General features: G+C 46.6%; 1 protein-coding gene across 1 annotated transcript; it reads right to left on the bottom strand.

Annotated features, from left to right (window-relative positions):
- Positions 1 to 1,809: 1,809 nt before the first annotated feature.
- On the bottom strand, positions 1,810 to 25,399 carry LOC123018039 (vomeronasal type-2 receptor 26-like). The gene is made up of 5 exons (XM_044419776.1): positions 25,188 to 25,399; positions 23,082 to 23,139; positions 4,373 to 4,477; positions 3,833 to 3,950; positions 1,810 to 2,714 (listed from the first exon to the last, which is right to left on the bottom strand). The coding sequence occupies exons 1-5, from the start codon at positions 25,397 to 25,399 to the stop codon at positions 1,810 to 1,812; spliced, it is 1,398 nt and encodes a 465-aa protein (XP_044275711.1).
- Between the last annotated feature and the right edge of the window lie 24 nt (positions 25,400 to 25,423).

Below are 25,423 nucleotides of genomic sequence, written 5' to 3' on the forward strand. Positions count from 1 at the left end.
GAAAGAATGGTTCCCAAGTCACCTCCATCCTTCCTAGGGTATAAAATATCTAAGGATTACATGATTTTAAGGCCATCAGATATCCAGGCCATACAAATGCACAGTAGCTTTCCAGTTTTCCTTTTTCAGTCCCTTAACCTGTTGAAAAATATCCAAGAACCTTAACATCCTCCCCAGGAACTTTCATGAACTTTCAAGGAAAGTTCCTTTCCCTTGTGCCTTGCCTTTAGGGGCATCCCCCTTTCTAAACCCTCTATTCCCCATCCCTAACCCTCAAGTAAGAAATAAAAATCCCTTACCTTAATTCAGATGCACCGATCAGGGTTTCCTCCTTTCCTCTGAGTAAACACTCCAAAACCATCCATCCCACTGGTGTCCTTAGAAGTCTCGGGTCAGTGATCCCGAATTCAATTTGTCTCGGGTCAGTGATCGCCCTCGTATTTTGCAGAGAGCTGCCAGTGGGACTGCTAAACTTAGCAGGGTGTACCTTCCCACTGCCACCCACTGATCAAGCCGATGATGGATGTAGGAGGATCCTGGACAAGGCCCCAAGTTGTCAGTAACTTTCCTTTCCCCTGGAAGAACAAATGTACCAGGCAACAGAGAGTTCTTTTTGAAACTTTATTGCAATAAAGGGAATTAGAAAGGTTTTCTTCCCCTTGCCAACTCACAAAGCACATGTTCACATCCCATATTTATGCCCTTTCTCCAGCCGCTTCTTCCCTCCTCTTTTTCCCTCAATAGCTAGGTACTGGGAGATAAGTCTTTTCTGTCTATCTATTCCGTGCTGCTCCAAAACATGTTCTTTCTTCCCACTTGATCCCTTCCAGGTGAATTATTATGAGCTTATTTCCTATCCAGAGTGTGTTTGTTAATAGGCATGAGGTCATTGAGCAAGGAATCTGCTATCTTGTCTATGTGCCAATTCCACAGTGCTATCTGATCCCAGTGTCCCGCTCCTATGGCTAAGGAATTTTCTTTTTTACATTTTTACTCTTCTTGTATCCTTGTTTCAAATCATCCTCACATCCCTATGATTTGCTAATGAAGAAGGAGTCTGGCTGGACTTCTGCTCCAGAAAGAGCAACCTGCACCCTTAGAGTAGTGTCCCTTCCAATTCCCAAATGAAGCATGAGCTCTCAGGGCTGGAAAAGGACTTCTTCAATCGATATACATGTGGAGCAAGACATTCCCTACTCCAGATCTTTCTTGCTTGGTCTCAGCAGTCTTGGGGATCTTCCTGCAGATCAGGCAGGATGCCTTTGCCAGTGCACTTTTGCAGCAAAGCAGGTGTGTGAGCATGCCCCCAGGAGCCAGTCCTGTGCAGGCTGGAAAGGGAAGTAATCCACACTGCCAGAATGAGCTTCCTGAGGAATCCTCCCCCAACAAAAAGCCCCCCGCACCCTGGAGAATGACTTCTGGATGACAGGCAACTTGAAAATGTTTCTAGAAGCTAAGAAGTTGCATTCTTGCTACCCAGTCAAGTTCTGGTCAACAAGAATTTATCTACTGATACTTTAAAATGCCGCAGGAACATCTCAATGATTGAAAACAGGAACAATTAGTAGAAACAAAACAAAAATGATAAAAACCAAACTTAGCTAATGTGATTGACATGGGGAAATTTCTTGCATGCTGCTTCCCTATGTATGAAAATAAGTTTTTATTTTTTCCAGCTACTGAAAAGTGCAAAAGATCTTTTTCCCCTTTGCATCATTTCTATATGATCTGTACACCTAACATAGATGATGCCTGAATGGTTCACAAATGTTACAATCTTGAGCTGTTGACAAACAATAAAAAGACACTTTATGCTGTGCTTTTCATCATCAGGTGCTCCTTGGTATTCAGGTCAGGCCTCCATAGAATGACGTAGCACTTGGGGAGGAAGATGCAGCCCAGCAGCCCAGCACTGGAGGCCAAGATGGAGAAGACCTGCACGGCCACCATGTACTTGCCCTTCGTGCTCAGGTAGGCAGGCACGAAGGACACCCAGATGCTGCAGAAGACAAGCATGCTGAAGTTGATCAGCTTGGCCTCGTTGAAGGCGCCGGGCAGCTTTCTGGCCAGGAAAGCCACTGTGAAGCAGAGGGCAGCCAGGAAGCCCATGTATCCAAGGACAGCGTAGAACATGGCCACAGAGCCTTCGTTGCACTGCAGGAGGATCTGCCCAGACTGGGAGTGCTTGTCAGAGTCAGGGAAAGGGGGAGAGGTGCTCAGCCAGATGGTGGAGAGGACTACTTGAATACTGGAACAGCAGATGACAATGGAGTTGGCCAAACTCTTCCCCAACCAGTTCCTTGCCCTGTTGCCTGGCTTGGTGGCCAGGAAGGCCAGTAACACAGTGACCGTTTTGGCCAGAAGGGAGGAGATGGCCACTGAGAAGATGATGCTGAAGGCCACTTGCCGGAGGAGGCAGGTGATGCTTCTTGGCTGGCCAATGAAGAGGAAAGAGCAGGCAAAGCAAAGCAGGAGGGAGACAAGCAGAATGTAGGACAGGTCTCTGTTGTTGGCCTTGACTACTGGGGATTCTTGAAATTTACTGAAGATTCCCAAAATGGTTCCTGTGGCTATGGAGAGGAGTAGGGCCATGCCAGTGAGAAAGGTCCCCAAATATTCTTCATAGGAGAGGAAGGTGATGACCTTGGGGATGCATTGATCCCGGGCTGTGTTTGGATGCTTATCTTCAGGACACATCAGGCAATACTCTTCATCTGTCGAAAGCAAGAGGAAAAGCACCTGACATCCCTTCCAGTTTCTCTTCTTTACACGTTATTCTTTATTGTTCTTCTGATTTCTAGTATTTTTATTAATTGCAGTAAGATTAGTAGGGTCATAATTTTGGTGGGAGAGAAACAGAGAGTACTTTCCATTCGGGCATGGACTTGGTGGGCTCCTTCTTTCTCCAAACTCATCAAATATCCTCAGATCCCTGGACCATCCACAGTTCCACCACAAACCCACAAGGGGGGCAACGCAATCCAGCATTGATGCTTAGACTCCAGTGTGAAATGATTGAGGAACAGCCTGAGCAAAGCCTCCATTGCATATGAATGGGTTTTCGCTGTCCCTCTCTGACTTCTGAGTTGTCCAGCATGGTTTTCACAGTACGCAAAATTACTACCTCTTTTTCCTGCAGCTCCAGGACAAGGAGAATCTGCATGTGTGGTGGAAGTTGAAGTTGTTCAAAGCAGCGCACAACAAGCATTCTCAGGACAAGCCAGGCATGTAGCCTTCTAATGACAAGCTCACTGCAATCCTGCTTGAGTAGAGGGAGATGATACATGGTTGCACCACCTTACTGGGATTCCTCTAGTTTCAGTCCTAAAACCAGTTCTAACTCCAGTGGTTGAGCCACCCCTTGAGAGTCAGGGAAGAAGCTGGAAGGGCTGCTGCTCTCCCACCCAGGACTCATCCAACCTGATTCCTGACTCTCAAGATGCATGGAACCTGACACTGGCTGAGCACGCACCAACAGGTCACCAAAGCCACACCATGGTCTGTCCTTCCACTGTTTCCAAGGCTCCAGCTGTGTGTCCTGGGAATTCCATCTTCCCAGTCACAAGCCCATCTTCTGCCACAAGTTCTCCAACAAGTCACTTTTCCAGGACCAGAATGCCTGCCTACTCCTCTCTGCTCAGTTGAGACACCCATCCCTCCATGAGTTGAGCAGAGAGACAATCTGGACAATACTAAACAGTTGCATCAACCTCCTCCACAGCTATGCATAGAACCATCTCAGAGCATCCCTAAATGTGCTGCTTACTGAGGACAGATATCTGCCCTCCTCCCAGGTTATGACTTTTCCTCTGTATTTACCCACCTTCCTGACTGGAGATGGTTCCTTCTGCACATGGGGCACAGTCATAGCAGCACACGGGCTGTCCTTCCCGAGCCACCTTGAAGAATCCCGGGCTGCAGCTCTCCACACACCTGGCCTGGGGCAGGGGCTGAGCAAGAGAAAAGGAGCATCAAGGGAGGAGATTTGGGGCTGATGAAGCTGGGTACTGGGGAGACAGGGCTAGAAAGGAGAAAGAGGATTTCAGTGGATTTCATAACTGAACCCCCTTCTGTGAAACTGAAGCAGCTGGACATTCCCTCCAAGTGCAATGCGTCAATGCATTCACCATACCTTTTACATGGCATGCATTTTATATAATTATTAAATGTCTGCACCTCCCATAAGACAGAATGTTAATGAAGGGAAGGGAAATTTAAACAGTGGAACAATGCGGATGGTTTTCTTCACCTGATCTTGCCACTGCTGCCACACAATGGGATCTTGGTGAATGGAGAATTTGGGGCCCGACAAGCCCTGTCTTTCTAGACTCCCAGCTTTGACTTTTACAACAGTCCCATTGAGAAACATCACCCAATTGATCAGGTCCAAGTTGATTGCCAAGTCTCCGTTCTCATCTAAATACACTCCATCAAGAGAATGGTTGTGAAACTGGCGGTCTCTCAGGAAAGGGTGGAGCTGGAACAACACAGAAGGAACAAGCATTTGACAAGGCACTTCTCATAGCCTACTATTAACTGAAGAGCAGGTTCCAGATTAATGTGGCTCAGTTTGTCTCTTATGGACAAATTACCAATTTCTTTGCTGGATGCTCATTGTCTGCTTTTTGTATTTAGGAAACAGAGAATAGAACCCTCATCATTGAAGGGACAGGAGTGGCAGCTTCGTTGATCACAAGATTTCAGGAATCCTTAGAAGCAGAAAATGGACAGCTCAGCTCCAGAGCCTGGATCATTCAGAAAATGACCTGGGAGTTCATTATGGTGTACCCAATAGGATTTGTTTCTGAGGCATCTCAGGCAAAACCTAGAAGATTTGGAAGGGGTCAAGAAGGTTTTCCTTTCACTTGAGCACTTTGTTCCACGTCCTGCGATCTGGAAAGATCAAGCAGGGATCGTGACCTTACCCTTTGTGACAACCCATCAAGTACTTGCAGAGTGCTATCATACCTTCCCCCAGTTTTTTCTTCTTCTGGCTAAACTTGCCCAGTTCATTCAATCTCTCCTCATCTGGCTTTCTTTCCAGTCCACCCAACATTCTCGCCATCCTTCTCTGAATGCTTTCCAGTTTCTCCTACTGAGATCCTGTGAAATTTCTATCTTTGTTCTAACCTCTTAGCTAGCCCACTGGCTTCCGTGAGATCTGCAGATCTAATCACCATACCCTGCATTTCCTCATTCAATTCATGAATACAAACATTGAAGAACACTGGGCCATGGACTGCACTCTGCAGTGCTCCACTTCTTACCTCTTCTTGGTGTGGAAGGGGCCATTGATGAGCATGCTTTGAGTCCGATTCTGTAGCCAAGTGTGCATCCAGCTGAGAGTTTTTGTATCTCACCAGTGTGGAGCTAGTTCGCCAATCACGATATCATGGGGAACTTTGTGCAAAGCTTTCCTGATGACCGGACAGATGATAGCCAAAGCATTCCCACAGTCCACCAGGGAGGCTACCCAATTGAAAAGTGAAATCCAACTAAATAAAAGGATTTACTCCTGACAAATTCATATGGGTACCTTGGGATGACTACACTATTTGCAAGGTTTTCAGAGCACTGAATCCAGATGGACTCTTCTGTCATTCCGAGAGGCTTCCTGCTTTCCCTTCCTCAAGGTGGGAACAACATTAGGTCACCTGCACCCATCTGCCACTTCTCTTATCCTTCAGGATTACTAAAGAAGCATAAGAATGTTTTTGTGAAGCTCCTTCTGCCAAGTCCTTTCTAACAATTGGATGAAGTTCATCAGGCCCAGGAGACCGGCTTCTTCATTGTGTGTACAAGTTCATTTACCCTTCTGCTGTCAAACTTGTTTTCTCATCATGCTCCTTCTGCTTGTCCTTCCCTTTCTCAGGGGCTACCATATTCCTCTTTTTGCACAAGACAGAGTCAAAGAAAGAACTGAGGAATTTGGGCTTTTCTTGTCCTCTGTCATCATTTTGCCACCTGCAGGGACTCCCTGAACCACAACATCACTCCTCTGCTTTTACTCTGTAAGTATCTGGGGAACTCCTTTGGTTGCTTTTAACATTCCTTATTGACCTCCACCCATTCTCCACATTAGTCTTCCTGATGCCACCCCTTCCCTTCTCTGCCTCCTGCCTGCATTCTCCTGTTGTAGCCTGGCCTGCCTTCCGCTAGCTACAGATGGTATTTTGGGTGAAAACATGTGGAGCAGATCTTCCCTGTTATCTTCTATTTTTTTATTTAACAGACATGTATAGAATTATGCATTTAGAATTGCCATTTTTAAAAATACACCCCCCACACACTGAGGACTGACTGCTTTTCTCCTTAGCATGATTGTCCCTGGGGCTTGACTTAGCATCTTTCTGAGCATCTTCAAATGCATTTTCCTGACATTCAGGCAGTCAGTGTGGCTACACTTGGATTTGCCTTCTGTAGGAATTCAAGTAAGGCATGGCTGCTTTTCACTGAGTTCATGTAGTGGCCATTTTTCCACTGGGTCTGGCCTGCTGGTTTCATGCATCCTGCGTGCCTGAATGTCAAAGTGCTGAAAGTGGTCACTTGGTTGTACTGCTTTCAGTAGTGCAAAGCATCTTCCAGCTCTTTGCTCCTGACTGCTCCCTGCTTTTCCAGGGACTTCCATCCTCTTTTTCATTTTCCACAGGATTCTCTTCCTCAGCCTCAGTTCCCTGATGCTCTTCTGTCTCCGTCATTACATGTAGAGTTGTGGTTGCACTGCTCAACCTAAACAATTGTCATCTTCTCATTGCCTTGAGGGTGCCCACTCCCCTCTCCAGCATTCTCACAATTTCTTCCAAGATGGCTTCTGGCTTGCACTTGTTGCATCTGTCTGCCAGTCTGAGGTTAGGCAGAAAAGCAGGCTTGGTATCGAGGTTGCAGGCAGCTACCAGTGGGGAGGTTTCTAGGTACATATTCTCTGATTGTGGATTCTACTTTTCTCTCCATGTTGCAACATTCTGTGCTTTCTCCTTCCCACCCTGAAGATGACTAGCAGAGTCCCCTTTCCTCTGCCTTGGTTTCCCGTGCCACTACAGCTCCACTGCCAAGCTCCTCAGAACTCTCCATGTTGACTCGCTTGCCAGAAGCTTACTTGCTTGTCTAGAAAGACCTAGACCAGCTGCGACAGAATTCCCTGCTCTTCTCAGCTAGGAACCCAAATGTATCTTGTGATCAGGAATGCAGACGCAACCAAGTGTGGGTTGTGTTCAGCCAGACATATCAGGTCAAACATGGATTGACTTGTCTTCTGAACCCAGGCAAGGAAGCAAGTTCTACTATTTTTATGTCAAGGAACCTGAGCAAGGATGCATATAGTCCTCATTCTCCTTCTACTTTCCACTTAAGGCTGACTTGAAGCAACTCTATGGGGCACGATCAGTCAGGCTGAATCCTGGAAAGCCAGTAGGAGGGTGCAAAGCAGAGAGCCTTCCAGGTGCCCCTTCATTTGGAAAAGTTCGTCTCATTTTCACACATTCTGAATTCAATACCCAAGAAGGGGATGGAATACCTGCCATGGATGAAGCTGGAGCACATGTAGCCTGCCTCCAGTTTCCATATCCTTCTTCCTGGATCTGGAGGAAACAGCTGCATCCACGGCACGGGCCACAGCCTGGACTGTGTTGAAGGCAAAGTAGCTGTCCAGAGACAGTGTGCGCTCCTTGTCCACTTGGTGCAGGCCCTCCGGGTTCTCCTTCTCTCTGCATCCCACCCACTCTTTCACTGACAGCACATGCTTTGAATAGGAACACTTGAATGCTTGTGTCATGAATTTCTCCATAGATATATAGAAATCTTCAATACCATCATAGCTGATCCTTTTACTTGTTTGGGGAATGAAGGAAAAATATGCAGAGACATGATGAAAATTCCAATTTACATATGCTAAAGACATGGTAAAGTCGTACAAAGTTGTGGTGATCCAGATTTTTCCATTAACAGGTTTTTCATACGTTTCAATGCATCTTTCTACAATTCGTATTCCATAGAATGAGAAACGGAACTCTTCAAAAAAAACAAAAACATTGATTTCTGCCAAATCCTTTGGTGAATCCAGTGTGATTTTTATATTGCCTGATTTCAGTTCTGAGATGCTGCATGAAAAAATCAAGCAAATGCCATTCCTGAGGAGCTCCAGTTTCATGGTTCTCAGGAACTTGTCTCCATTCTCAGTGTCCAGTGCAAAGATGCCAACCATCCTCCACCTGAAGTGCAGCAGCAGCCTTACAATCCCTGGATACTGGATGCCTTCTTCAGGGACCATTCTGTAGAAGGAAGGGGACATACTTTTTTCTCTCTGCACCTGAGCAGTAAAAGCATAAGTGACCTGGGAAAGAAAGGAAGAGACTGATGGTTTGCTTCCTTTCAGCACCAGATCTAAGTTCTCTAACTCATGAGGATAAACCAGTTACCCTTGAACTATCTGCATGAAACATGACTTTCCAGGAAGCAATGCTTAGCATTTTCTGAAAGATAAAGTGTTTTAGCATCATGAGTTTAAAACAGTGACATCCAATAAATGGGAGAAGAATACGTTTTTGGGGTTGGTCAAACACATATGCTGAGCACACATTCCTGGGGTCTCAGAAGCTGCCTTGCCCTTCTGCATTTCATGCCTTCGAAAGAAAAGGAAACTATCTTGTATGTTTATGACATAATTGACTGTGCCATTCTATTTGCTGTACATTTGATACTATTGAAGAATAGAATTTTTTCCTGATATAAAATAAAATGTATAAACCTCTGTCTCGAAGGTCAACATGTGAAAATGATCAGCCTGGAGCCAGTTGTTTTGACTCGAGAGGTGTAGTTTGAGATGGCCATGTCCAGAAGTAACATGCATTAATTTCTCTCTACATCTGATCACTGTAAAAAGCTGAACTTGTAAAGGCCCTGTGTGTGATGGCTGTGGCTGCTGGTCTCTCCTTGAGATGGCCTCACTCTCTAATGTGGGTGTGCACCTACAAGAAAGTCTTTTTTATAAAAATTACTGGTCTGCATTGCCTGTCTCTCTCATGGTCAGACAATGAACAGAGACACCTTTTTGTTAAACCTCAACAAAAACCAAACCTGATGGGTGTCTTGGGTTGGGGCAGAGGGGGCTTGAACTCTTTTCATCTCCGTGTTGGGTTGGACGGTCTGTTGTCTTGGGAGGGGTATCATGCATGCAAATGATTTGGTGAGTCTTTGCTTTCTCTACATGGCCCCTCACATTGCTTTTCCCTGAGGCGTAGCTTAAGATAACTGTGTAGAAAAGTAACCTGCAGTACATTCTATATCAAATCATTGCAAGCAGCTGACCATTAAAAAGTCCTGTGCATGCTGGCCATCCACTGCTCTCAACTGGAGATGGGCTCACACTCTGATGTGAGAGTGTACCTAAAATAAAGAGACTTTTTACACAATAACTTGCTGGAGTTTCCTGTCTCTCTCACAGTTGGAAATTAAAGAAGAGGAACCCTCTGTTAATCCTTACCATTAACAGTACCGGATGGGTGCCTGGTGTGGGGCAGATGGACTTGAACCCCTTCTATCTAGGGATTGAGTAGAACTGTCTCTTGTCCTGGGAGGAATACTATGCATGGAAATTTTTTGGAGGATCTTTGCTTTCTCTACATAGCAACTCGTATTGCTTCTCCCAGTCCTCCTACCTGTGGGATTTTGAAGATGCCCAGCATATGGGAAAGCTGCCTGGAGTTGTCGGAATCAGATTCTTCAAGGACAGCCAGCAGATGATCTCTCCTGCCACACTTGTAGTTGGGAACGTGGGCCTGAGAGGTCGAGAGCAGGTCTATGGCTGCATCGGACGTCAGTCTAACATCATGAAGGCTGTCATAGATGTTGTAGCCCAGGGTGATGTTGGGCAAGAGGCTGGGATTCTGGTTGACCTCCTGAATGGTAAACATGAAGGAGAGGATCTTCCAGGAATATTGGGTTGATAACCTGAAAGAAAAGAAAAGAAAGTGGTCGTCCTGTCATCCATACATGTGAGTCCTTCAACTGTCCTTTGGGGCTGGTTCCTGCCTCTTGTGCTTCCAGAAGGTCAGCCTGATCCCAACCCTAAGCAAGAGCCCAACTGCTGATTCCTGCAGAAGTTCTGGTGGGATTGCAGTGGGTGAGAAAGGCGTATTTCCCATCCAAGTCCCTGTCCATTCCCCATCTCAAGACGCCTGCAGCAAAGGGGCCCATCCCAGGCTTGAACCCAGCAAGTGCAGCTGGTCACACTGAGTGAGGAGGGAAGGCAGAGGAGGGCAGAGGCACAAAAAGTGCCATGTGTTTTAGGGCCTGTTGCCTCGATTGCCCTGGACTTCCCCTGGACTTTGCTGCCTGTGAATTCGCAGGCTGGGTCTTTGTGAGGGAGAGGCCAGCTGTACGGAATTGCTCAGGCTTTGCAATTTCAGGCTGCCCTGCCCAGCTGCCCATGGTGCAGTTTGGTGTCAGGTCAAGCAGGCCAATGACTTACTGAAGCTGCTCGTTAGAGGCAGGTTTATTGAATGTGTGTGGCCTAAATCGACCATGTGCTGCAGAGATACTGGCACTGAAGACAATGTCTCCTGGCCGGAAGCATTTCCATGGGTGCAGCTCATCACGGTGCCAGCTCCAGGGGCATTTGGCCTCCAGCACCCCACAGCAGGCCTCTGGGAGGATCAGTAGCAGCAGCAGGAAAAAGAGTACCATTCTGCCTGCACTTGGCACAGCCTCCATCCTGCCCCTTTCAACCAACTTGAATTCTGGAATGGACTTGGTGCCCGCACAGCCATGACTTCCTCTGAAGAGTGTGAGCAGAAGTGCCGCACAGGTAGGGCTCCTCCCCTTCCCTCAGCTCTTCCCTGAGCTCTGACAGCAGGGAATAAGGTGCCTGCCCTTGTGCGCCTGGATGGAAGACACCTCTGCAATCTCTTGTTTTCATCAGGAGATTTGGGATGTCCTGGGGCAGGGGACCCCATGAGGTTTAGACAGAAGACCAGTCATGCATTATGATTTCTATAAAACTGTTCTACACATTTTGGAAATTTTCAACCTCTGAGATAAAATGTGCTAATTCTTACATATTTTGATTACATGAATTAGAAAACAGGTGATAAAGGTGCTGTTTGGCTAAAGTTTTCAAGATATTTCACAATTAAGATTTATACACAGGCGAGTATATTTGCCTACAAGGGATGGAAGTGTCTGCTGTTCATGATGCCCCATAACTTCTCAACAACGTGTGCCAGAACAATGAAAATGGTACCACATGGAAGTGTCTAAATGTATCTTCACTTTGAGACCAAAGATTATTACCTAACTCTAATTTATGGTTCTTTCAATGCGAGGTACATTTGTCTCGGTCACATCTACACATCACAGAGTTACATCTGGTGACTTGTGAAATTGTCATTGCCTAACATTTCCATGCTGATTCCCCAGGTATGAAATAGTACTTTTTTCCTCCAAGTACTGAAACATTGAAATGAATTTTATATCATTGGTTTCATTTGTATACTATGCACATACCCAAAATGGAGGTCTGGGCTGTTCACAAGTATAAGAACCTTGAGCACTGGATGTAAAATACAAATCCAGCTTTATACTTTGCTTTTCATCATGAGGTGTTTCTTGGTATTAAGGTCAGGTCTCAGGAAAATAATGTAGCACTTGGGGAGGAAGATGCAGCCCAGCAGCCCAGTGCTTGAGGCCAAGATGGGGAAGACCTGCACGGCCACCATGTATTTGCCCTTGGTGCTCAGGTAGGTGGGCACGAAGGACACCCAGGTGCTGCAGAAGAGCAGCATGCTGAAGGTGATCAGCTTGGCCTCATTGAAGGCCCCAGGCAGCTCCCTGGCCAGGAAGGCCACTGTTAAGCAGATGGCAGCCAGCAAGTTCATGTTGCCAAGGACAGTGTAGAACGTGGCCACAGAGCCTTTGTTACACTGCAGGATGATCTGCCCTGGCTGGTAACTTTGCTGAACTTTGTGTTTGCAAACCCAATTGTTTGCGAGCAGAAGCATTCATGAACCGAAGTATGACTGTATTCGGATTAGCTACATAGAAAACAAGTATATCAGAGGGTCCCCCAGGCCATCCAGTCTGACCCTCAGTTTCTGCCGGCTTTGCTTATGTAATACCCAACAAGTGCTTATCCAATCTTTCCTTGAACACCCTCACTGATGGGACCTCAACCACCTCCCTTGGAAGCCCATTCCATATCCTAGGGGTCCTGACCATCAGGAAGTATTTCCTGACATCCAGCCTGAAACCCAGTTCCCTGAGCACTTTCCCACTGGACCATGTCCTTCCCCTGACCAAAGGAGAGAACAGATCACAGCCCTTTCCCATGTGACACCTATTTGCATACCTAGATGTTGCTATAAGATCCCCTCTGAATCTTCTCCAGGTTATGAAAAAGAAGGGTTGCACCTTCTCCTTTCCTGAAGAGCCCAGGGGCATGTGGTAAGTGCATAATGTACATCTATTAATGGGTATGGTCCAGGAGCCCAGTCAGATGGAAGCAAAGAGAAACTTTAGATTCCCAGTGAGCTGCTACTTCAGCTTGATGCTGTGCCAAACACGACAAAGAGGATGCGCTTCTTCAATGAAATGCACTCTGTACATGCTCAGTGGAATCCATCGCAGGGATGGAAATTCATGGCAGGTTGACTGGGTTGCAAGCCTGTCTTTGCTGAGGAGGACCCTCCCCCCTCATATGTCCATGACAGTGCTGAAAGATCCCCACTCTCCTTGAAACTTCCTGGCCACACCACCGTGTGACAACCATGTTGTGGATGGGCTGGTCTCATCCATGCTTTAGCGGGCTCCAAGAGAATACTCTGTCTCCTCCTACTAGAAAATAAGAGCAACCTTCCCCGTGTTTTAGCAACTTCCTCCAGCAGCCTGATTCCTGAATCCTGTACATGTGGTTCATTTCCTCCTCACCCTCCTCAGCTGTGAAGACTTCAGTGTGGCCCCTGCCCCCATCACTAGGCCTCCAAGAGACGAAAAGCAAGGGAAAGAAAAGCGCATTGCTTCCCTGAGTACTGGGAGAATCCCCAGGGTGAGGCTGCGGGCATAAACCCTAAATTCCAAGCTTCCCTTTTTTCTCATAGACAGGATCGATCTGCAACCTTCACAGAACCCCAGAAAAGGACCCCAACCTTTGCAGGGCCTATTCTGCCGAGCTGCTTTGTAAGTCTGCTTTTGCATGCAGTCACCCAGAGACCTGGCTTGCTAGTTTGACCTAATGGATTAATGGATGCCAGTTTGACTTAATTCTTTTGAGTTATCTGCCATGGCCAGTGCTGGGATCAGGCCAACACCATCCTCCGTGTGCAGTCTCCAACTGGCCCAACTGGCGAGTCCTCCCTGATCCCTGAACTTGAATACTGTGGGTTACACATCTGCTAAAACCTCTCACAGCCAACCAACATTTTTATTTATTTGACTTATATCCTGTTTTTTTCTTATGAACTCAAAGCGGTTTTCACCATCCTCCTCCTCCGGCTCTCACTCTTATCCCCACAACAACAGCCCTGCCAAGTAGGTTGGACTGAGAGTCTGTGGCTGGCCCAAAGTGACCCATTGATCTCCATAGCAGGGACCAGAACCCAGGTGGCCCAAGCCCCCATCCCATGGTCTTAACCACAACACCACTTTGGCTCTCTCAGGAGTTTCCAGGTGAACAGTTTTCCCCCACTCAGATGCCATGGAGCACCCTCTCATCCAGCCAACTGCAAGTGGAAAAGTATGGCAGCACAAACCAAGGGAAATCTTGGATTAATTAACCCATGGTTTGCTGATGTTCCATGGAAATGCAGCCAGTACCTGGAGTAGGAAATCCCTAGTTAGGGTCAGGTCTTACAGGTCAATTACATTTGGTTAGGGGGCATTCTCTCTCTCTCTCAGAAGACATTCCTCTGCCAAAGCAGTCCACACAATCTGTTCTCTTTTCAGTACACAGAGCTTCTGATAATGTTCAGACTTTGTAAGCATCTCTTTCAAAAGGCCACTGGGACATGTCTTTTCACATTTTTTTTACTGGTTAGTCAGGTAGTAAGCTGTCCACCCAACCTGAAAAGAGAATGGAACTGTAAAAGAGGAAGGTACAGATAAAAGGAATTCTATTAACTGCCTTCCCATAAAAAACAAAACTGGATAATCAATGCTTTATTTCTTTAAGGTGACTGTATTTCTTCTCATTGTTACACATTTCATTTTCTTCTATTGTAAATGACATATCTCAACATTACTAAGTAATTGAATTTTCCCCTCTTTCCTTCCTTCCTTCCTTCCCTCCCTCACTCCTTCCTTCCCCTCCTGCCTTTCCATGTAGGCAGTTTCCCATTCCATTGACTGCTCTGTGGGTGGTGCAGGATCCCTCCCTCTGTGGGCTGCACTGCTGGGGATGAGCCACTTGCGCTGCAGGGAAAGAGCAAAGCATAGGCAGGTGAGCCGGAGGCAGCTGGGACAGGAGGCCAGAGAGTCCGTGTGGACCAGTTGCTGGGCATTTGGAGTGTGTGCCTTTCCTTTACCTTGACTGAAAGAGTCTTCTGAAGGTTTCTGCTTCCATAAAAATCAGGAATTGAAGAGCAGGAGCCTCCAAATCTCCTCCACTGACATCTGGGTGCAATATCTCCAGACTGCAGATGAGGGTCCTGAGACACTTCTGATGGATGTGGATGAATGATTTCTTAATTTAAGTTCCTGACAATAAAGGGTTCTTGGAGATCTTTGGGCCTCTTCCTCTTCACAACAAAATTGTAAATTTAAGCAGATTTGATTGGACACTCAGTAGGTTTGTAGGCCATGAATTCAGGTGCAAGAAGATTTGGGAAAGGAGATGCACAGTCCTCACATTAGTGATCTCAAAATTTCTCCAAGTGTAGGAAAGAACTTTTTTAAAAAAGTTGAGAAGTTGCATGTCTGCATCCTGTAAAGTTCTCGTCAACAAGAATTTTTCTTCTGACACTTCAAAATAACATGAAAATTTCAAAGACTAAAAATGGAAACTAATAATAGAAAAAAAAAACACACAAAAAAGATAGCTTAGCTAATGAGATAAAAATGGGAATTTTTTTGCATGCTCTTCCCCAGGCATTAAATAGAGCTTTTTCCCCTCCAAGTACAGAAAAGTGCAAAGGAATTTTATATCATTTGTTTCATTTACATCCTTTTGGCATACGCAAAATGCATCTTACCTCAGATTCTAAGGGAAATTCTTGAGCAGTTGACAAACAATAAAATATACTTTATGCTTTGCTTTTCATCATGAGACACTCCTTGGTGTTCAGGTCAGGCCTCACTAGAATAATGTAGCACTTGGGGAGGAAGATGCAGCCCAGCAGCCCAGCACTGGAGGCCAAGATGGAGAAGACCTGCACGGCCACCATGTACTTGCCCCTGGTGCTCAGGTAGGTGGGCACGAAGGACACCCAGACACTGCACAAGTCCAGCATGCTGAAGGTGCTCAGCTTGGCTCGTTGAAGGCCCCAGGCAGCTTCCTGGCCAGGAAAGCCAGTGTGAAGCAGACGGTAGCCAGGAAGCCCATGTAGCTGAGAGCAATGTAGAACATGGCCACAGAGCCTTCGTTACACTGCAGAATGATCTGCCCTGCTTGGGAGTGCTTGTCAGAGTCAGGAAAGGGGGGAGCAGTCCCCAGCCAGATGCTGGAGAGGACTACTTGGAGGCTGGAACAGCAGATAACAATGGAGTTGGCCAAACTTCTCCCCAACCAGTTCCTTGCTCTGTTTCCTGGCTTAGTGGCAAGGAAGGCCAGCACCACAGTGACAGTTTTGGCCAGGAGGGAAGAGATGGCCTCTGAGAAGGTGATGCTGAAGGCTGCTTGTCGAAGGAGGCAGGTGATGCTTCCTGGCTGGCCAAAGAAGAGGAAAGGGCATGCAAAGCAAAGCAGGAGGGAGACAAGCAGAATGTAGGAGAGCTCTCGGTTGTTGACCTTGACTACTGGGGTTTCTTGAAATTTCCTGAAGATTTCCAAAATGCTTCCTGTGGCAACGGAGAAGAGAAGGGCCATGCCAGTGAGGACGATCCCCAAATATTCCTCATAGGAGAGGAAGGTGATGACCTTGGGGATGCAATAGTCCCTGGCCTTATTTGGATGCTGATCTTCTGGACTCTTCAGGCAATGCTCTGCATCTGTCAAAAGCAAGAGAAACAGCAGCTGACAACTCTTCGTGACTTTGCTTCATGCATTTTATTCATTTTTTCCTCATTAATAATAATAAAGTATTAACTGCAGTGGTGCTAGTAGGGGCATAATTTTCATGTGAGAGGAAATATAGAGTTCTGACCAGCCAGGAGTGGAACTGGTGGGCCCCTTCTTGTTCCAATCTCAACAAATTTGCCAAATAATTAGCCAGAAAGGAACTTTGCAAAATGGACTAGGATGTGTGGTAGTCATGAAACAACCCTGACCCCAGAAGATGCTGGACCATGGCAGGGACTCCATCCCTGTGTGTCTAAATGGAGTGGGGAGAAGTTGGCAGGATGAAGTGTGGGGAGATAATCTTTGCCTGGATGTGTGGGAGGACCATGCCGTCTGGTGGGGCAGATCCCTGGAGCATCCATTGCCTCTTCCCAAACACACATTGGAGGGTTACATCCTCCAGCATCAGTGCTTAGATTCCCGTCTGAATGATTTAGGGAGAGCTGAAATAAAGTGCCTGTAGTATATGTCTGGATGCGCCCAACTTCACTCTCACTGCTCAGTTGTCCATCATGGTTTTTTCATCACTCAAAAGACCATCCCTTCCTCCTGCAGTTTCAGATTTGCTTTTCCAAGCTTGTATAGAGCCAGGAGAAGCTACACAGGATGAGGAAGTTCAAGGATATCAACACAGCCCACAAGAAGCTTTCTCATGTCAAGCCAGACCAGCTGCCTTCTCATGACAAGTTCCCTGCAATCCTGCTTGAGTGGATGCAGATGATGCAGGGTCGCAGCACTCTGCTGGGATTTCTCTAGACCAAGCCGTAATCCTAGCTCTAACTCCAGCACTTGAGCCACCCAGCTAACCAGCTGGAAAGGAAGCTGTTCCTTCACCCAGGACTCTTCCAGTCTGACTCGCACACACTCAAGATACATTAAGCCTGACACAGGCTGAGCTTCCATGTACGGTGCACATAAGTCACACTGGGTTGAGGCATTAGGCTGTGCACCCTGGGTATGCCATCCCTGGCACCCCAGCCACCACATGGCCCACCTTCTGCCATAAGCTCTCCAGCAAGGCATTTTTCCAGGACCCAAAGGAGTGCCCATTTCCCTCTGCTCAACAGAGACCACCACGCTTCCACTGGTTGAGAAGAGGGCCACTCTGGACAGATTGAGGAATTGGGACCAGTCATTTGGTGATCCATACCTTGACTGACCCAGGTTACATGTGGGTGGAGAAGAACCCAAAGAGGATGCTGACACATGGGCTGATCATCTGCCGCTGTGTGGCCTTTTCTGCCCCTCCCTATTTAGTAGTTACCTCACCCTTCTCCAAAGTCATGCAGAGAACTACCTCAGAGCCAAATGGACTGGGACCAAATGAGAAGTTCAGCATTTGACTCCTTCTGCCCAGCAAAACGGTCTGAGTGGGTCATCTCGCATTTGCAAAGTATTCTGGGAGGTTCTCTGAGTTTTTAACTAACTCTAATTCTCAAGGTCTTCTGGATGGGAGAAAAGAGGAAGTAGTATGAGGGTGGGATGTTCTGACTTGGTGGAGGGAGTTCACTCTCCTAATGGGGTGAGGGAATTCCACAACTGGCAGTTCCTGCCTGACTGGGGGCCCAGAAGGTGCAGTAGGAAGGTGATCCAGATTCTAGTCCTGACTCAGCCATGGAGGTCACTAGATGAAGGGGGGAGCAGTCCCCAGCCAGATGCTGGAGAGGACTACTTGGAGGCTGGAACAGCAGATAACAATGGAGTTGGCCAAACTTCTCCCCAACCAGTTCCTTGCTCTGTTTCCTGGCTTGGTGGCCAGGAAGGCCAGCACCACAGTGACAGTTTTGGCCAGGAGGGAAGAGATGGCCACTGAGAAGGTGATGCTGAAGGCTGCTTGTCGAAGGAGGCAGGTGATGCTTCCTGGCTGGCCAATGAAGAGGAAAGGGCATGCAAAGCAAAGCAGGAGGGAGACAAGCAGAATGTAGGAGAGCTCTCGGTTGTTGACCTTGACTACTGGGGTTTCTTGAAATTTCCTGAAGATTTCCAAAATGCTTCCTGTGGCAACGGAGAAGAGAAGGGCCATGCCAGTGAGGACGATCCCCAAATATTCCTCATAGGAGAGGAAGGTGATGACCTTGGGGATGCAATAGTCCCTGGCCCTTGATTTTCTCAATAGATATGGCTGAATGTAAAGAAATTGAATAAAGAAATAGTGAATGCTTTATCGTGTTGTATTCGACATTCAGTGCACTTGAAGACACATTCATTGTATTACCTTTTATGCCTTGTTTTTCACTTTTAGGAAAACATAAAATGTTGTGGAACGTTACAATCCTCTTGGACTTAAACCCATCTGCCCCCTGCCCATTACACAAAATGTTGAAGCCCAACATGCACATCGGACGCTCCAAGCAAAATGTCCTTCCTCCCAACACTGCTTTACAAATGTGAACCTGCTGCCCCATGCCCCAAAAACCAAGGGAACCACTTGTTGCATCATCCTCTGGACCCAGCAACCCTGCCCTGCATCCTCCCTGATGTGAAGCACTGCAGTGCCATCAAGATGTCCTCCTTCAGCTCTTCCAAGGGAGGCAACAGAGGGTCCAAAAGTCCCTTATGCTTAAGGAAGTTCCTTTACTGCAAGTTACCCACTTCTTGTTGGGGGAACATCTCAGGGTGGGGTGGTTGCTGTACAAGTGGGGGGAAACAACAGCACAGGAAGGTTGGCTTCATGTGCCAAGGTGTTGTGATGGGTACTGTGGAGGGAGAAAAAGGTGTACTGACACATCAGCACCCACAAAAGTAGTAGGGAATGTTCCTGGGGAGATGTACAAGACTAGGAGGAATGGAGAATTAGGGAGGGCAGGGGAGGCTTAGCAGCAATAAGCAGTGAAGGGAAAACATGTTCTGAGTCTTCTGAAGAACAAGGAGTCTGTGGATGCTGAAGGAAAGAGGGAACAAGGCATTCGGGGAAGCAGGAAAGAACCCCTCAGGGCTTGGTCCATGTAATGCTTTCAGGAGGGGAGGGAGAGGGTGGGTAAACGCACCCCCAGGCATGAAAATGTTTTGTTTTGATCCTCCAAGCCATTCTAAGGTCTTTGCAGGATGGTTTAGCACCACTAAATGCTTCCCAAAATATGGTCAGATCTTCTCCCTCTTCACAGGAAGTGCCTTTTCTCCTGCACTCACCCACCTTCCTGATTGGAGATGGTCCCTTCCGCACATAGAGCACAGTTGTAGCAGCACACGGGCTGTCCTTCTCGAGCCACCTTGAAGAATCCCGGACAGCAGCTCTCCACACATCTGGCCTGCAGCAGCAGCTGAGCGAGAGAGAAGGAGCATCAAGGGAGAAGGGTTGGGTTGAGGAAGCTGCGACTGGGGAGACAGAGCAGGAAAGGACCGAGAAGAGAGGACCTCCAGCAGTTCAGTGGATTCTCTAATTCAGTGGGTTTCAACCTTTTTACCATTGTGGACCAGCAGTAATAGGAAAATTATTTCGGGGACTGCTGAGGCAGGAGTAAAAAGCCGTCTATAAACAATATATTATCTTGTGTATTAGTTTTTATATATATTACTAAAAAAAGAATTTTCTCTAAAATTACCAGAAACTGAGCAGTAAAGATGCTAATAAAAGAATAAAACATTGAAATTAATTGTAACTGAATGCAACTGAAATTTTTAGAGAGCAATATCTGGTGCAGATAGGGCTACTGTGAAACCTGGTGTCGGGGTTGAGCTAATGAAGCTGGGAAATGGGGAGACAAATGAGGAGAGGAGAGGACCACCAGCATTTCAGCAGATTCCATATCTGGACACATTCCTGTGCAGCTGAAGAAGCTGAATATTCCCTCAGAATTAAATGCACCACCTTTATTCACTACAATGCTTACATCTCATGCTTTTTATTTACATAATAAATTTCTGTACTCCTGTTATCCAGCAGCTTGGTGAAGGGACGGGAAATGAAAAGAATGGAATGATGAGGATTGTTTTCTTCACCTGATCTTTCCATCTCGGCCACACAATGGGATCTTGGCAAATGGTGAATTTGGGGCCAGGGGAGCCCCTCCATTCTAGACTCCCAACATTCCTTCTTGCAACGCTACCATTGGGAAATTTCACCCAATTGACAAGGTCCAAGTCGACAGCCAAGTCTCCTTTCTCATCTAAATAAACCCCGTCAACAGAATGATTGTGAAACTGGGGGTCACTCAGGAAAGGGTGGAGCTGGAAGAACAGAGAAAGAAAAAACTTTTATGGCTTGGTATGACTCTTATTATATGCAGAATTCTGCTTTCAGGGGTGAATGCCCATGGTCTCCTTTAGGCATTTAGGAAACCAAGAATACAAGCCTCAGGGAAAGATGGGCAGCTTCTTTGAGGGCAATGTTTCACCTACCCTTAGAAGCAGTAAATGGACAGTTCTGCTCCAGAGCCTTTAATCCTACAGAAGCTGATTGGCAGTTCATTTTAGGATACTAACTTCTTGAGGGTCTCACAGGAATCACAGAGCAGGGGATTTCGAAGGGGCCCAGAAGGGCTTCATTTCCCTCAAGCCCTTTCTTCCAATTCTGCACTCTGCGATGATCAAGCAGAGATTGCTATCATACCTCCCTTCAGTCTTTTCATCTCCAGGCTAAATTTGCCAAGTTCATTCAAGATAAACTCATATGTCTTTCTTTCCAGTCCATGTGTCAACCTTGTTGCCCTCCTCTGAATGCTTTCCTGTTTCTCCTAGTGACATCCTGTGAAATGTCTTTTGGTCAACAAGGCTACCCTCCCTGCTTTTGTGAACTCTGAGAATCTGACCCACATTCCCTGCACTTCCTCATTCAAGTCATCAGTGGAAATGGTGAAGAGCACTGGGTCATGGATTGAACCTTGCAGATCCCCATTTATTAGCTCCAGGTGTGCCATTGATGAACACACTTTGAGTCCGATTCTGTAGCCAACTCTGCATTAGCAACTCTGCATTGCTAATCATGATGTCAAAGGGCACTTTGTCCAAAACTTTGTTGAAGTCCACATAGATAATATCCGCAGTATTCCCACAGTCCTTCCCTTCCACAGGGTGCTCCTTCCTCCTTTTTTTTAAGGAAGACAGAGTCAAAGAAGCACCTGAGAACTTGGAGCTTTCCTTCTCCGTCATCTTTTTACCAGCTGCTGGGGCTACCTGAACCACAGCAGCTTTCTCATGCCTTTTACTCTGGATGTATCTGGAGAAGGTTTTTGGTTGCCAAAGGTTTTTGAAGTCCCTCACTAGTATCCATTGATTCTGCTCTTTAGTCTTCCTGATGCTGATGCCCTCCCTTCCATTCTATGCTTCATGCCTGCATTTCTCTGTTGTTGCTTCGCCTTCCTTCAACCTCTTATATTTGGGTGCAGAGGAATGGTATTAAGATCATCAGAGTCTCTATTTTGAAAGCATGTGGAAGAGACTGTCTCCTTTGTCTTCTTCTTTTCCTTAAATAAAAATCCACACCCCATCCTTTTGTCATTAGTTTCACATGGCATGGGACTGCATTTCTCTTCAACGTCACTTGTCTGGCCCTTTCCTTAGCATTGTTCTCAGTTTCCTAAAATGGGCTTTCCTGCCATTCGGGGCATCGGTTTGACTGCACTTGGATTGGCCTTCAGTCAGAATTCAAGCATTGTATGGGTGCATTGCCCCAGAGCTCCTGTAGCTGCCACTCTGTCCACTCGCTCTTCCATTGTGGTTACATGTAGCCTGAGAGTCTGATTTTCAGGGAGCCAAAATTGGTTCAATGGTTGCAGTGCTTCCAGCAGTGAAGAGCATCGTTTGGCTCCTTTGTTCCTGACAGCCCTCCCTTTTATCCAGGGACTTCCCTCCATATTTTCACTTCACTTGGGATTCCCTTCCTCAGCCTCAGATCCCCATTTCACTTCTGTACTGGACTTAGCATCACAACTGCACTGCTTCACCTCAGAAATCATATTTGTCTCATTCCCATGAGGATGCCCCCTCACTGCATCCGCAATTCCACTTTTCCTTCCAAGATACCTGCTGGCTTGCACTAGCTGCACATATCTGCCTTTCCGACGTTAGACCAAAAACAGACAGACAGAAAGATACTTCATGGAGGTGTCAGGCCACTACTGTAGGCGAGGTTTCCAGGTCCTTAGGCCTTCATTTTGGATCCTACTCTTTCAAGTCTCATTATACTTAGGTCAAGGAATGTGAGCAAGAATCTTTACAATCCTCCTCCTCCTTCAATGTTCTGCTTCAACATGATTCAGACCAAATATATTTGCCATGATGAAATGGACTCTCTTCCAGGAAGTCAGCAGAAGGGGCCACAACAGGGACCAGAGCAGAGATAAAGCTGCCCCTCCATTTGGAAAATCTCATCCCAGTTTCTCACATTCTAAATTCAGCACGTAAGAAGAGGAGGGAATACCTGCATTGGATGGAGATGGAGCATGTCTATCATGCCTCCACGTTCAATGTCTTTCATCCTGGATCTGGAGGAAACAGCCGCATCCACAGCACGGGCCACAGCCTGGACTGTGTTGTAAGCAAAGAAGCTGTCCAGAGACAATTTCCTCTCCTTGTCCACTTGGGGTAGGCCCTCCAGTTTCTCCTCCTCTCTGCATCTTGTCCACTCTTTCACTGACAGCACATGCTGTAAATAGGAACACTTGAATGCTCTCTTCATGTATTTCTCCATGAAGAAGTACAAAACATTAAAACCATTAAAATTAATACTTTTACTTGTTTGGTGAATGAAAGAAAAATATGCATAGAAATGCTGGAAATCAAAAGATGTATAAACTAAATCCAAGGTAAAATCATACAAAGTTGTGGTGATCCAGACTTTCTCATTACCATTTTTCATAAACATTTCTCTAACTGCTTCTACAATCTGTATTGCATACGAGGAGAAGGCCTCTTCAAAATATACAAAGACATGGATTTTTACCAACTCCTTCAGTGACTGCAGCTTGATTGGAATACCACCCGTTTTCACCTCGGAGATGCTGCATGAAAAAATCACGCAAATGCCATTCTCATGAACCTGTCTCCATTCTCAGTGTCCAGTGCAAAGAGACCAACCATCCTCCACCCGAAGTGCAGCAGCAGCCTGACAATCCCTGGGTACTGGATGCCTTCTTCAGGCAGCATCCAGTAGAAGGAAGAGGACCAACTATTTTCTCTCCTAACCTGAGAAGTGAATGTATACATGATCTGGGAAAGAAAGGAAGAGACTGATGGGTTGCTTCACTTCAGCACCAAATCTAAGTTGCTCCATTCATGAGAAAAAGTCATTCAACCTTTAATTATATGCATGAAACACAATTCAAGAAGAAGCAATGCTTATAATTTTCTGAAAAATAAAGTATTTTATCAATAGTTTAAAACACTGAAAAATGGATGCTAGGAGTAATGTGAACATTTGAACTTCTCCTGATTTTTCATCTGCAAACAAACTTCCCAAAACTACATTGTATGAGTGGGAGAAGAATTTGGTTCATGGGGTTGGTGAAGCACAGATGCTGTGGTCACCTTCCTGGGGTCTCAGGGTTGTCTGTTCCCTTCTGCATTTCATGCATGGGGAAGAAAAGGAAATTATCTTGGATTTCAATGATTCGATTGACCCTGAAGGGCAGAATAACTCATTCTACATCTGGTCCTAATGGAGAATACAATTTATTCCTGGTGGCCAAACAACAAACATCTATTATTTAGGATTCTATCCTGGAGACATAAAGAGTCAAAAGTATAAACCTTGGCCATGAAGGAGAGAACTTGGGAAAGATCAGCCTGGAGCCAGATCATTTCACACCAGAGGCATAGCTTAAGGCAACTGTGTAAAAAAGTAACTGCCTTTATATTCTCTCAGTATCTAATCATTGCAAAAAGCAGAACAGAATAAAGCCCTGTGCATGCGGCTGCGGACAGTGCTGTTGACAGGAGATGGGCGCACGCTCTGATGTGGGAGTGTACCTACAATAAAGAGACATTTTACTCAATAACTTCCTGGAATGTCCTGTCTCTCATGGTCAGAAAATGAAGAAGAAGGACCTTATTCAAATCCTTGCCACGAACAGTACTGATGGATGCCTGGTGGGAAGCAAAGGGTCTTGAACCCTTTTCATCTAGGGATTGAGTAGGACTGTCTCATGTCCTGGGAGGGATACAATGCATGCAAATGTGTTGGAGAAACTTTGGCTTTCTCTGCATGGCACCTCATATCGCTTCTCCCAAGTCTCTCATCTGTGGGATTTTGAAGATGTCCAGCAGGTTGGAAAGCTGCATGGAGTTGTCGGAGTCAGATTCCTCAAGGACAGCCAGCAGTTGATTTCATCTGCCACACTTGTAGTAGGGAACGTGGGCCTGAGAGGTCGAGAGCAGGTCTATGGCTGCGTCGGACGTCAGTCTAACATCATGAAAGTTCTCATAGATGCTGTAGCCCAGGGTGAGGTTGGGCAAGAGGCTGGGATTCTGGTTGACGTCCTGGATGGCAAACAGAATGGAGAGGAACGTCCAATAATCTGTGGAGCCCAACCTGAAATAAGAAATCAAGCGGGCCACCTTGCCATCCTGCTTGTGAATCCTTCTTCTGCACTTTCAGGTTACATCCTGCTCCTTAGGCTTCCACATGCTTTGCCTGGTCCCAACCCAAAGCAAGAGCTCAACTGTTGATTCCTGCAGAATTGCTGGTGGGATTCCAGAGTTTGGGGAAGGTCTATTTCCTGTCTGAGTCAGATCCACTCCCCATTCAAGACACAGGCAGCAACTGTGCCCATCCGAGGCAGGAGTCCAGCAAGTGCAGCCACTATTGCTGAAGGAAATGGGAAGGAAGAGGAGTGCAGAGCCAAGAAAGTGGTGCACCTTCTGGGCCAGCGGCCTTTCCATTGCCATGAACTCCCCTTTGGCCTATGCTGCTTGTGGGTACCTGGCTGGGAGTTCACGAGAGAGAAGCCAGCTGAAAGCAATTGCTGCAGCTTTGCATGCCACTGCAAGCTTCGCTGCTTGGCTGCCCACAGCGCTTTGTGGCATCATGTCAAGCTGGCCAAAAACTTACTGAAGCTCTTCATTAGAAGCAGGTTTATTGAAAGTGTGTGGTCCAAAAATACCTCTTGCCAAAGAGATGCTGGCACCAAAGATGAAGTCTCCTGGCCGGTAAAAGTTCTGTGGCTGCAGCTCAGCCTTGTGCCATCTCCAGGGACACTTGACATCCAGCATCCCACAGCAGGCCTCTGGGAGGAGCAGCAGCAGCAGAATGAAGAGCGCCATTCTCCCGGTTCTTGGCAAGACTTC

The sequence above is a fragment of the Varanus komodoensis genome, unplaced genomic scaffold (assembly GCF_004798865.1).
Source record: "Varanus komodoensis strain SLA01 unplaced genomic scaffold, ASM479886v1 scaffold108, whole genome shotgun sequence".
In the NCBI taxonomy this organism is placed as follows: Eukaryota; Metazoa; Chordata; class Lepidosauria; order Squamata; family Varanidae; genus Varanus; species Varanus komodoensis.

Bases quoted from the DNA above. Each gene is read 5' to 3' on its own strand.
- LOC123018039 (XM_044419776.1), bottom strand. From the start codon at position 25,399: ATGGCGCTCTTCATTCTGCTGCTGCTGCTCCTCCCAGAGGCCTGCTGT. The intron at 4,478-23,081 runs GTAAAAATCCAT...GTGTTGTTCCAG, and splicing joins TGCAGTCACTGAAGGAGTTG to CTCCACCCTTTCCTGAGAGA. The intron at 2,715-3,832 runs GTCAGGAAGGTG...TGCTTTCGACAG, and splicing joins TGCAGAAGGAACCATCTCCA to ATGAAGAGTATTGCCTGATG.